The sequence below is a fragment of the Dreissena polymorpha genome, chromosome 2 (assembly GCF_020536995.1).
Source record: "Dreissena polymorpha isolate Duluth1 chromosome 2, UMN_Dpol_1.0, whole genome shotgun sequence".
NCBI classification, from domain to species: domain Eukaryota; kingdom Metazoa; phylum Mollusca; class Bivalvia; order Myida; family Dreissenidae; genus Dreissena; species Dreissena polymorpha.
In genome coordinates this window covers 57,740,977-57,753,533 of record NC_068356.1, presented here as the reverse complement: position 1 = coordinate 57,753,533, position 12,557 = coordinate 57,740,977, and the positions used below count along the sequence as shown (strand labels likewise).

The following is a 12,557-nucleotide window of genomic DNA, read 5'->3' as shown; positions in this document are numbered from 1 at the left end:
TATTTCGTAAAGCCAACCCTTTGTCATTGATTTTGCCGTTGCATTTGTTTATCCAGTAAACATACAATTACGTTAATTATTTCGTAAAGCAATTTTTGTGCTGCAAGTATTGAATAAGAGACAATTACTCAGCCCAAGTGAATGTAAAATTAATATCTCTGGCGTTCTTCCCTCATGTGAAAGCTTTTAACACAGTTCATTCAGGACAGGTCTTCTATTAATCAATTTGTCTTGTCATGAATTATCGATAACGTCCATGTAAATGATAACCGTCCAAATATTTCATCTGAGACCTTTCAAAATAAAACAAAACACTAATTACTGTATAGCATTATTACTTTTGTTTACGAAGCTTTAAATGTTCGATCGTCTATAATCATCCAATAGTTTGAACTAGATATTGTCCTCAGTGCGACGTCAATCGTCTGAGGTTTTACGAACCATTCAGCACGTAGATTTCTTGATTGCGTTGTTTGTTTCCCAAAAGTAAATAGGTGTCTAAAACGTTTTGCAACTGAATCAATAAGATATTAATTAACGCTCTTATGAAATAACAAAACATTCAAGTAATCAATAACAATCGTTTTCCCCGCTATCCTTAAATACGCGGGTGGCGATCATTTCAAAACATTACAAACGCGATACATTAACATACTCACGTGACTCCCAGAAACTGTATTTAACATTTGAGAGTTGTATTGGAGTAATGTTTTCAGAATACTTATGCTTGTGGTCTATTATATGAATCGAGGATAAACATGTCGGCTGTTTTTTTTTTTAAAGTTAATGTCAAATAAACTGACACATGAGAAGTAATGAGTAATTAGATTGATAGTAATTAGTAATTATCAAAATCTTATTACAATAAACGTTTTCTTATGTGAGAAAGGACTTTATTACCAGAATGTTATAAAGTTGCTTATAACTATCGCACGCAAAACTTAATTAAAGCACGCGGTCTATGTACTGAAAATATATCATAAAAATTCAGAATGATGAGAAAAATAGGCATTGCGGCGTTTTTGTATTTTACATTTCCGTGCTGTGTTACCGGGGCTAGTTTAAATGACACAAAGACTTTGTTACGGGACTTGCTTAACAATTACAACAAAAACGTGCGACCTGTACACAATCAGAGTGAAATTGTTAATGTCAATGTTCAGCTATACGCCAAGTCAATTCAGGAGTTCAATGAAGTCAGCGAAGTATTCTCCGTTGCGGCTGCTTTTTCGATAAGCTGGAAGGATGAAAGTATGACATGGAACCCAGCGAATTACGGAGGCGCGTTTCAAATTATGACTTCATATGATGACGTGTGGGTGCCAGAACTTATCCTGACGTCGCCGTCAGACGACGTCGAGAGCCTTGGGGCGGCATGGAATCGCATAAGGTATTATGCCGATGGAACCGCTAGTTGGATCCCGGTAGCATTAGTAAAGTCCACGTGCACTGTCGACGTCGAAATCTACCCCTTTGATACACAGACGTGCACGCTCTCATATAATGCTATGGGGTACGAGCTTGGTGAAGTATTCATACTACCAGCGACGGAAGCAGTTGACATTACGTTATTTTCAGAGCACCCTATGTGGGACCTGGTCGACACCGCAGCAAAGTCCGAATCGTTTGGGTATAGTTGGCAAGTGAGTTTTACTTTCAAACTCAAGAGAAGACCGGCATATGTCTTCGTGAATGTGGTATTACCTATTTTGTTCCTGAGCGTCCTGAATCTGTTGGTGTTCCTTTTGGTGCCGGAGTCCGGCGAGCGGGTTTCATACTGTATTACCGTTCTCCTTTCTATCGCGGTCTTCATGACCATTGTCAGCGCTATGTTACCCAGGACCTCGAAACCCGTTCCGATCGTTTCCTACAAACTTATCATAGATATGGTTATAAGTGCGGCGATTACCGTTGTGGTCATTCTTAACCTTCGTATATACAGCAAGGATCCAGAAATTCCCGTTCCGAAATGGCTGATTGGTATTTACCGGTTATGGACATGCGCCGTTTGTCGTAAACGAAAAATAGAACCCTTATGGATGAGAAAGTTATTTAGGAAAACATCAAAAGCGACCAGAATACAGACGGTGAAAACTATCTCTGAAGCTGAAAATGGGAATGATATTAAGAGACAAATGTCAGAATTAATTAATGAAGAACAGATCACGTGGAAGAAAATAAGCTACATGGTCGACGGGGGTGCTCTCTGGTTGTTTGGTCTTGCAACATTTTGCAGTTTCGCTGTTTTCCTTGCTATTGTTACAAGTCGCGGCTAGTAAACAACAGCACATTGCCCACCTGTGTTTACGTGGTTATATAATAAGTATTTAAGAAGCAGCAAATGCTTGTAATTTGTCCCCACGGGGTTTCATGGCATCGGTAATTAATCAGGCAACATTGTTAATGACTATATTACTTTGAAAAGAGAGTTTATTTTTAAATTGCACTAATTTTGCCAGTTCGAGTACAATATTTTCGGAGATCTTTATAGATTAAGCAAGTAAGAAATAAATTATAATCGGACAGCGTTTGCATTACATAGTCTACATATGCGTTGATATCTCATTATGTTATGTACCAGTCTCTATATCCAATTTATGGGCGCTAAATCTAACTCTTGATAAATTCTGTATGTGATTTTTTCGTATTTATCTAAATATTTTTCATTCGCGAATTTAGTCTTAAACATTCTTTAGTATTCGATTGTCGGTAGGTTATAAATTGTATCGTGCCACATTTGAATAAGTTGGTGTTTTAATCTTTGTTAAATTCTAATTAAAATGATTGAATAACATGTCGTGTCGTAGTTGTTCTTATTGTTTTTGTTTTGAAGTTTGAGAGTTGTATTGGAGAAATGTTTTCAAAATACGTATGCTTGTGATCTATTATATGAATCGAGGATAAACACGTCGGCTGGTTTTTAAAAGTTTATGTCAAAAAAACTGACACATGAGGAGTAATGAGTAATTAGATTGATAGTAATTTGTAATTATCAACATTTATTACAATAAATGTTTTCTTATGTGAGCAAGGACTTACTTACCAGAATGTTATAACGTTGCTTAAAACTATCGCTAGCAAAACGTAATTAAAGCACGCAGGGACTGTAGCGCAATTGATTGAATTGAAAGGTTATTTACCATTTTGGTTCGCTTTTATCTGAACAGACCCACTTTCTTGGTTTACGACATCGTAGTTGACACTTACCGCGAAATATACGTCATTGTTAAGTGAATTATGGGGTTTTTTTTGGTTAAAGATACCGGCGGTAAAATTCCACTGCTCTCGGTTTGGTAACTTTGCGGTATATCGAGTTCATGCAATCAACTTACTCGACGTTTACTAAACGTGAATAACCGCAAACTTGCCAAGGTTTAAAAGTTACTGAGCGACAACTTTAACCAGCGTTTTTACAATCGGGTTCAGTTCAAAATTGATGGATCGTTTTTAGTTGTTCACTTGCGAAGAACTAAGGTTAGCGTTAGGTGCTGCAAGTCGGTCTGCTCTTAACTACGCTAAGAACGATAACCATCTGCCTGTTTATACTTAACCACTGCTACACTGCAGACAGTGAGTGTGCGTATGTAATTAAAAGTGTTTTACAGTGTTCTGCAGGGAAATTAATGGATAGCATTTAACCATGAAATTAATAACAACATTGTGATGCCTGTTTTTTACATAAATATCACTCTGTTGAAAGAGAATTAATTTCACCATGCTCTTTGTTTATATTGCAGCAAATAAATTTCTTGAAAAGATGTTTTTCATTTAAAAAGCTGTTAGAATAACTTTGATAGATTAACAGTTTTTAGTTGAGTTTTGGTTTTATAGAGGAAGGACATACATGGGAATATTTTATAGAAACAATAGAAAATAGGTGTGAAATGCTTTATATGAAAAGTAAAGTATATTGTGAAATATTTAAATAACTACAGTGTAATAAAAGTATAATATAGTTAAAAGTGAAATTGTGTGTTTGTCTTATTTTCCTGAGGTGGATTAATTAAAATAGACCCAATAGAACATACAGCTTGTGCGACGACATTGTCCGGTTTATCATTGAAATCTGTACATATTGGCTGCTTTCAGGGAAAACGTGGGTTTATGAATGTAAAATAAGTGGTATCCCAGATAAGCATGTGCACACTGATTAGCCTGTGCAGTGCGCACAAGCTAATCAAGGACGACTGTTTCTGATTGTATTGTGTGTTTCGTTTAAAGAGAGTCTCTGCTACTGGGATGACAAAAAATGCAAGCCCTGTTTTCCCAAAATGACGCCTAAATTATCTTTTCTATTAATAATTTGAAAAAAAGTGATAATAACTTCAAAGTAACCTCGCTACAAAGGCAAATAAACGAAATCACTTTTAAATAAAAAAACAACAATAAATGAGTTCTAAATTTTAACCTTGTGCCATTTTTGGTAAACAGATGACCTTTTCACAGTTGGTCATTAAATTCTTAATAAAGATAAATGTAAACATTGGATCTTAAAAGATCCATTAAAATAAATAATAATAAAATTAAAGAAACAAAAACAAGTTACCCTTAACTGGGCTCGAACCACTGACCCCTGGAATGAAAGTCGTTCGTTAAGACCACTCGGCCATCCGTGCTCATAGAGATGTATTTTATACTTAAGATAAGCAATCCTCGTAGTATGAAAAAATATAACGACAAAAACAGAACTATCCAAATTATTAAATCGTTTAATTTTGTCAATTTACCAAAAAGTGAAAAGGTCCCTTTAATGTCTTCAGACTTGCAAATTGAATAAGTTAAATACACTTTCAGATCTTAAATCATAAATAACTTACAGGTTAAGTGGTTGCCTGTAAGCCTGGGACCAGTAGATTTAAGCCCAGGAAACTCAATTTCAAAAGTTGGTTACAGTTGGGCTAAAAAGCAGGGCAACTAGCTTTTTCAAAGCTTGAAACAACTCAATCCAATTAAACATAGAATACAAATTGGCGACTGTGGATCAATTAGACCCAGGAAATGATTCAATTCTGGCTTACAACAAGACATTATGCATTAAAAGATGTCATGCCCGCACAATTGTTGCTCAATAATTAAAAAAAAAGTATTAGATACACATAACACAACATGTACATGATTCTAGGCTTGTTATTCTTTAGCAATGCAACCAACATTCTCATGATGGTTGCCAGTGCATCAACCAATTGATATGACGCCTGGACGATGATCGCTCCGCCCACTTAATCACGTGGCTTAGCGGTTAGCAAACCTAGACAAGCTAACACCAAAATGGCTTCTCTGCCTATAGATTGCATATAGATCTACGCGATATTCCGGATGCTTTTTATTGACTTTTTCACACCATATAATACTTGTAAAAGGGCTTTGTGTCATTTAGTTATTATGCAAATGCAAAAATATACGTTTATAGAGAACATCAGCTATTTGTAACTTTTTTTTCAGTACATTAAACACGCTCTCAAACGCTTGCGCGCTTACCGAAATCGTACTTGTTACTACGTGTAACAGGTATTAGCAATAAATTAACACTTATACACCGATATTTACCCATGTTATTTACGAAAATATTAACGAAACATTTTCCCTCGTGTATTTGACAGGAAATATCGCATTATAACTGGGATTTCGGTGAAGTTTCACGCGCTTTCTTACGCCGAGTGGGTACCTAAATCCCACATGTTAAAGTGATATTAATAATATTAAACATTGCTTATTGGACATTTATCAATCAATATAATTAAAAGTGCAAAACAACACAATCGGTTTGGTCATTGTCTGATATAAATTAGCGTTGTATGACGGAACATTCAGTCAGGCTACTAAATAAAGCTACCAGTATCAGACGCACGCGCAGGGACCTACTTCCCCCAAGTTACTTCATTTATTGGTTATATCAATAATAATAACTCTTATACAATGACATTTATCGATACTTTTTTTTATTAAAATAGTAACATAAAATGGTTTTCAATTGTTTCTAACACACATAAAAACTCGATTTATAACGGGGATTTCGTTAAGTTACGCAAAGTGGGTACCAATATTCTCTATTATTTTACATGCACGCGTGATGTAATTCATACTTAATAATGCTTAGTTATTGCTGACATTTCCAGTTTTTGAAATAAATTAATGTTCTATAAGGAGGATCTCGGTAATTCTACACATTGAAGCTTCCACTCACTCTTGTCAAGACCGCATTTCCGCGTCGGAAATCTTTCTGGATACCGAATGTCAGAGTTACATAATCCCTATTTACACCGTTTTGCCATATTTCATTTCCGTTTGTTGTTTAAAAAAAAAAATACGATGATAGGGCGATCACCACAACTATTCCGGTCACCGTCAAAATTTTATACTTCTGACAAGAGCACCGTATCCTTCTGACGAAAAGAAACATGGCGGACAAAGCAATATCAGGTAAGTGGGTGACACAATGTTTTACTATAAGACACTGCAAAATGATTGCCACTTGCGAAGCACTCCAACGAATTTCTGAACCAATATGTTGTCTATTTAATAGTTTACCAGTCGTGAAATATTTAGCATGACTTTTAAATAGTGTTTACAAAAAGTCGTGTCGCGATCGACACCATTCGTACTTGTGAGAAAAATGTAATAATCCGATGATTGTCGATGTGTCAGACTTGATGTGACAGACTTAAATCATTGTATATATAAATCAAAGTACTGACAGTACTGGTGTGACGATGCTTTTGAAGAGGATTGATATAAAAGTATCTATTTAAGTTTATCTACATCACCACAATTGTGTATGTGGGTACGAACATTTTGGGTAGGAAAAAATGGGTACAATAATTATGCAAAAAAAAAAATTGAGTACTTAAAAAGATTTGGTTACGAAAAAAAATTGGGTAGGAAAAAATGGGTACGAAAAAAAATTTGGTTACGAGCAAACATTTGGGTACGAAAAAAAATGAGTATGAAAAATGTAGGGTACGAAAAAAAAATGGGGGTACGGGGAAGTAGTACCCGTGGGGAACTTGATCCTTTCAGCGAAACTGGGAGGCGGGTTACATTCTCGATCAAATATAACTTGTAATTTCTGTACCACTTATCTTAAAAAACTGTCTGTTACAGTTTTACGTTTGTGGGTTATAACATTACGTTTCAGCATATAAATTCAAAACTTGACATGCTCTTTAATTACACCATGCTCTTTAATTTCACATGTTTATCATACCAAACTTTATATTTCGTTGTTTCCTTTCCTAAGTTAATGATGCTATGTGTACGGACGTGATTTCACAATCCCATGTGCATGAACATATACGTTCACTTTTAAACGGAATTGAAGACCCCTTGGAATTATGTTTTCTGCTCTGCAATTTTCGAGAAATTGTGCATGAAGTGCACTTTTCATCTGTTTCTCCGCTATCCGCTGTAGATTTTGTATATGTTGATCTTAAGATGCCATATTGTTGGTAATTATGAAAATATAGTATGATAAATCCAACAAAAACACATATTTTTCTTTCCTTTTTTTATCAACGTTTCGGCTTACGACTTCATCAGAATAATACAATTTAAATAATAACAGAAAGCGGATGTTACGTCATTGACTTAACGTACATTAAAAATGTACGTCAATAAAGTGAACGTTAATTAAATTAAGCTTAACTTTCGGATTTAAGAATACACAATTTCCTATAAAATTATATATAATAGGTTATATTAATATATGGTTTTTCAAAAGATTAGTATGTTATTTGTTATGGAATGTTTAGGGTCTCCTTTGTCCTTCCCTCTTGGTTCAGCTGGCCAACTTTTTTATGAGCCTCGTTTTAGGAAATCTGCGCTTTAAATGTCGTCCTAGATAACCCCAGATTAATCAGGGACGAAACTTACCGCTTTTACGGAACATTTAGTATAAAGGAGGTCTCTTCTAAACGAAAATCCAATATAGGTGGAAAGTGTTGTCCTTTTAAGAATGTGCGGACTGCACATGCTAATCCGGGATTACACTTAACGCACATGAATTAAGCCCAGTTTTCCAAGAACGATGCTTATATTACTACTCACTGCCAGCATGTTTATTAGTTACATTCCTTACATTTATATCAAAGGTCATTTCATTACAGTTTTGCACGCGGGGAGGGACTTCTATGACCCCTACGAGGGCCTCGCGGAGAGGGGCCTGTACGACCTAGACGAAGACATTTTGGGGTTGAGTTACCCTGGCGACTGTAAATGCAAGATCCTGCGTAAATACGCAGAGAATATGGGCTGAAAGTCACGGATGGCGGTAGTCACTACGTCGTCAAGGTAAGCACCATAACTTCAGATCGAAAAATGGTTCTAATATTTAAATTCCTTATACATGATTTCTGATAGGACATGATAAAATTCACGACATTTGTGGGTAAATGTATCCCCAGTGTTAAAGGGGCCTTTTCACAGATTTTGGCATTTTTTTAACTTATTCATTAAATGCTTTATATCGATAAATGTAAACATTGGATCGTAAAAGCTCCAGTAAAAAATCAAGAATAAAATTAAAAAAAGGAAAAGAACATTGCCCGGACCAGGTTTCGAACCAGTGACCCCTGGAGTCCTGCCAGAGTCCTGAAGTAAAAACGCTTTAGCCTACTGAGCTATTCCGCCGAGTACACATTCTAGACGTATGTTATACCTTATATAAGCAATCTTCGTAGTTTCACAAAATTTAACGACAAAAACAGAACTCTCCAAATTATTCAATCGTTTCGCGTTGCAACGCTTTATAATTTTTAGGTTTTAAAATCGTCAAAAGATGCATATAATGGCTCTATTAGACCATGGTAAATGTTCAGTATTACTATTTCCTCACAAATATCATAACTAAAACGAAAATTTGCGAATCTGAAACAACTTTTTTCAATTTTGTCAATTTACCAAAGCGTGAAAAGATCCCTTTAAGAAGTAGTGTGGTTATACTTAAGCCCGCAATATATACACATATAAATTAAGATCACGTGGAATCATGAACACCATGTTTTCTTTTAGGACCCAGAGACAAACATAATACAATGTAGTCATGTTCATTCCCCATTCGGTGAAAGCAAACGGAGCCTGCCGAAGCATCATTAACGTTCTGAACGATCGCTGTGAAGACAAGTACTACGACTCATATGCAGCTTACGACTCCTACAACGGGAAGGAATATTAAAACACGAAAGGAAACCTGTGACAATTGCTTGGCACATCACAGCAAATACAACTACGGTATAAGATAGTAAAACAATCTTACAACATTGCAAGACTGTTTGACATTTTATAGAAAACATTCGCCCACACAATGTCCTTAAATAGCATGGACTTGTATTTAAGTATTATGATAAGATTTCTTGTATAGTGATATATATTGTATAAAAAATAACATTTAGAAACGTGTAACATACTAGTACACTGTTGGATCTACGAGGCAAAATATGCGTTACACTGAGCTTTATGGCAATATGTCTTAAACACGTTTGTAATCAAAATTAAATATAATTACTCGAACTGTTTGTACACTTATTCTAAACGTGTTTAATATGATGTCAAACATAAAACATGTTGTCATATGAATGTATACTTTACATTATATATATATATATATATATATATATATATATATATATATATATATATATATATATATATATACCCAAGTATATGTAATTTATATAAAACTTCAAGCGATGCTTTGTACACCATTTTGTCCCATAGAACGTTGTTGCTTTCAGGTTTTAGATTTCGCCAGTCAAATAATAGAAAAACATCCTTTTTTCGACGTGTCAAGATATTCGTTCTCATCTACATTGCCGTTTAGAAAATGTAAATATTAAACTCAATGAAAAGTTTTTTTAAGTTATATTTTTTATAGGGAATCTTATAGGCAGTAATTATGCGCCATTAATATGCGGTCTATTGGTATGCTCCCGTGAGATGGATTGTAGTGTTACGCAAAAAAGAAAACACTATATTCAAAGTTTTAACAAGACCAATAGATATATTAAGAATGTGTTAAATATAGATATTCCATATACATATATAAAATATGAAAGAATTCACCCAACATAAATCAACAATTTATCAATAGAATTCACAAAGAATTTATTTTGCTTTTTCATATTTACAACAATATATCAATTACAACACACTACAAACTACGTGATGGTTGTGATTATTACTATGTCAATTTTCTCTTTGTTGGATAGCAATTTAACTTGCCCTTCTTGTGGCATATCCAAATTAGTTTGATAAGCGAGGACCCGTTCATGGGTTAATTACTCCAACAAACGTTACTTTTATATTCAAAAATATTGAAACAATGATATTTATCTCATCCATTAAGCGAAGGGTTTTCTATTCAAACGACACACTAAAATTGTACATGGACGTGTAGTGGCCGACTGTGTGCACATCGGTAGCACAACGTTTAAACGAGTCAATCATGTTGATGTTTGGTTTCAAATAAATGTATGATGAATTAAAAATAGTTGTTTACTATAGTATTTGCATGTTCATCGAAACAATGTTATCGATGTCATTTTACATCCCATATTATGGTTGAAGCCTGAGATTATTATTTCGGTTTAAGACCCCAATGTTGTGCATAGGCCGTTTAAAGGTTGTGATCAAAGTTTTAATTATTTCATCTGGATATGCAATTGGTCAAGTAAATAAAATAAAAGACAAGCGGATGTTAATAAGAATTTCTCACCTCATAATATTTATTGAGTTGAAATATGCATATATGAAATTATATATTTATTAGTTTCAATAAGAATGCCGAGGTTAATAAATCAAAGCGTTGTAGGCGCTGAAGGCCTGTGGCTAGATTTAGTGTGCTTGGGAAGAAGTATTGTCCGAATTTCTCCCTTTGTCCGAATTTATACGGATTGGCCCTATCGGTTGAGTGCAGAAGCTCAGAGACTGTAAGAAAAGACAATATTCGTGTATATACTACAGTGTTCATAGACGGTGGAGGACTACACGATACTGGTGGTGGGAACGATAACCGTTTGTTCAACACTACATATCCGGTAGAGGTTCGTCTACATAGGCGGTGACGATATACAACAACAACAACAACAACAGCATGGCCGCAAAAAACTGTTATTGTTGGCGTCAAATAAATCACGTTCAATAGCTCATAATAGCTTTTTATAACATAATTAACAGATAAGGAAAACGCTCATACTTCCTTTGCAATGTGTATACAAAAGAAAATCCACCTACCCTGATAAAGGACGGTGCACAGATTATGTACTTTGTCTCATGTAGAGCTTTTCGCGCCGCTCGATTTCCGCACTCGATCTGCGCAGTGAAATACCATATCCGGTTACTTCGTCTATTTTTCTTAGAATGATCGTGAATACATATATATTTTTTCTTTTTTTTTCTTGAATGTCTTGTTAACGCAAAATAACATATCAATATTTTAAAATATGTTTTCAAATACCAAACATATATATAGTGTCCTCAAAAAATGTCTCAGAAAAAAAATAATTCTTACTGTCTCCGTAAACACTCGTATCTTTTCGGCCTAGACCGTCAAGTGAGGAACCTATTCTCGCATGAATATGTAAACAATAAAAACTATGTCGTAGCCAAAGCTTAGCAATTTTGCTTGAATAATATTTTTTTTTACACTTTTTATGACACTGTCTTGTTCTGTATTTACAAGGCGGGTTATTGATATCTGCGAAGAACTGCTTTTATTGCGCATGAATGAAGTGGTAAATCGGACTTTTGGGAATTTGGTTTTTGGTAGCCAGCCAATTCGGATAGGCTCAGAAATTTGTATCATTACAATGGCATTGGGGCTACGCCCCAGGGCAAAATCGCACCGTTCCGCCAAGACCTATCCTATAAATGCATTCAAGTAACGTTTATAACTAAGATAGATAAGCGAAAACCGGATAGAGACTTTCGCGTTTATCTCTATTGCCATTTATGAGAAATATTAAATGTGTACTCAATACATGCTATGACCATTTCTCGTTTTATAAACGGTTGCCTCAAATCCGACCCTCGAATTCGGTTTAAATCCCCTCTTAGATCCGGGAGTTGTGTTGGTTAACGTCAGATATGAACACACAGTTGTTATGCTCAATATTTCCACTTTGCGATATTTTGTGTTCAACATCATGGTGTAATGTTACATTTGTTGCATTCCAATATGCGCTTTGAATTTCATCTGCGCTGTGACACGAGAAATTTTCGGCGAAGTCCATTTGAACTACAACCTCGTTCATCGGAAGCATAGCCTTTAGTTCAGCAGCGGATCTATACAGATGACGCACGCGTTCAACATGATGCAAAAAAAATCAAACTGCTTTTCTGTATAGCTTATGAATTATTGTATCTTTTGCGTAGTTTTTACAATACGCATACGATTTTTGCCATCTTTGCATACCGCTCTCTGCCATGATTCGAACTCTATATCTTCATCTGTAATTCCGGAAAGCATTGTTTTCATTTGATCTAAATGATTTAACCAACCGCTTTGCTGACAACTTCAGGGTTTGGGCTGATGTCAACGTTCACCGATCGCAAACATTTTAGTT

At 35.1% G+C, this 12,557-nt stretch overlaps 1 protein-coding gene across 1 annotated transcript; it reads left to right on the top strand.

Annotated features, from left to right (window-relative positions):
- The first annotated feature begins 651 nt into the window (after nucleotides 1–651).
- On the top strand, nucleotides 652–2,726 carry LOC127867172 (neuronal acetylcholine receptor subunit alpha-6-like). The gene has a single exon (XM_052408220.1). The coding sequence runs from the start codon at nucleotides 993–995 to the stop codon at nucleotides 2,274–2,276; it is 1,284 nt and encodes a 427-aa protein (XP_052264180.1). The 5' UTR covers nucleotides 652–992; the 3' UTR covers nucleotides 2,277–2,726.
- The last annotated feature ends 9,831 nt before the right edge of the window (nucleotides 2,727–12,557 follow it).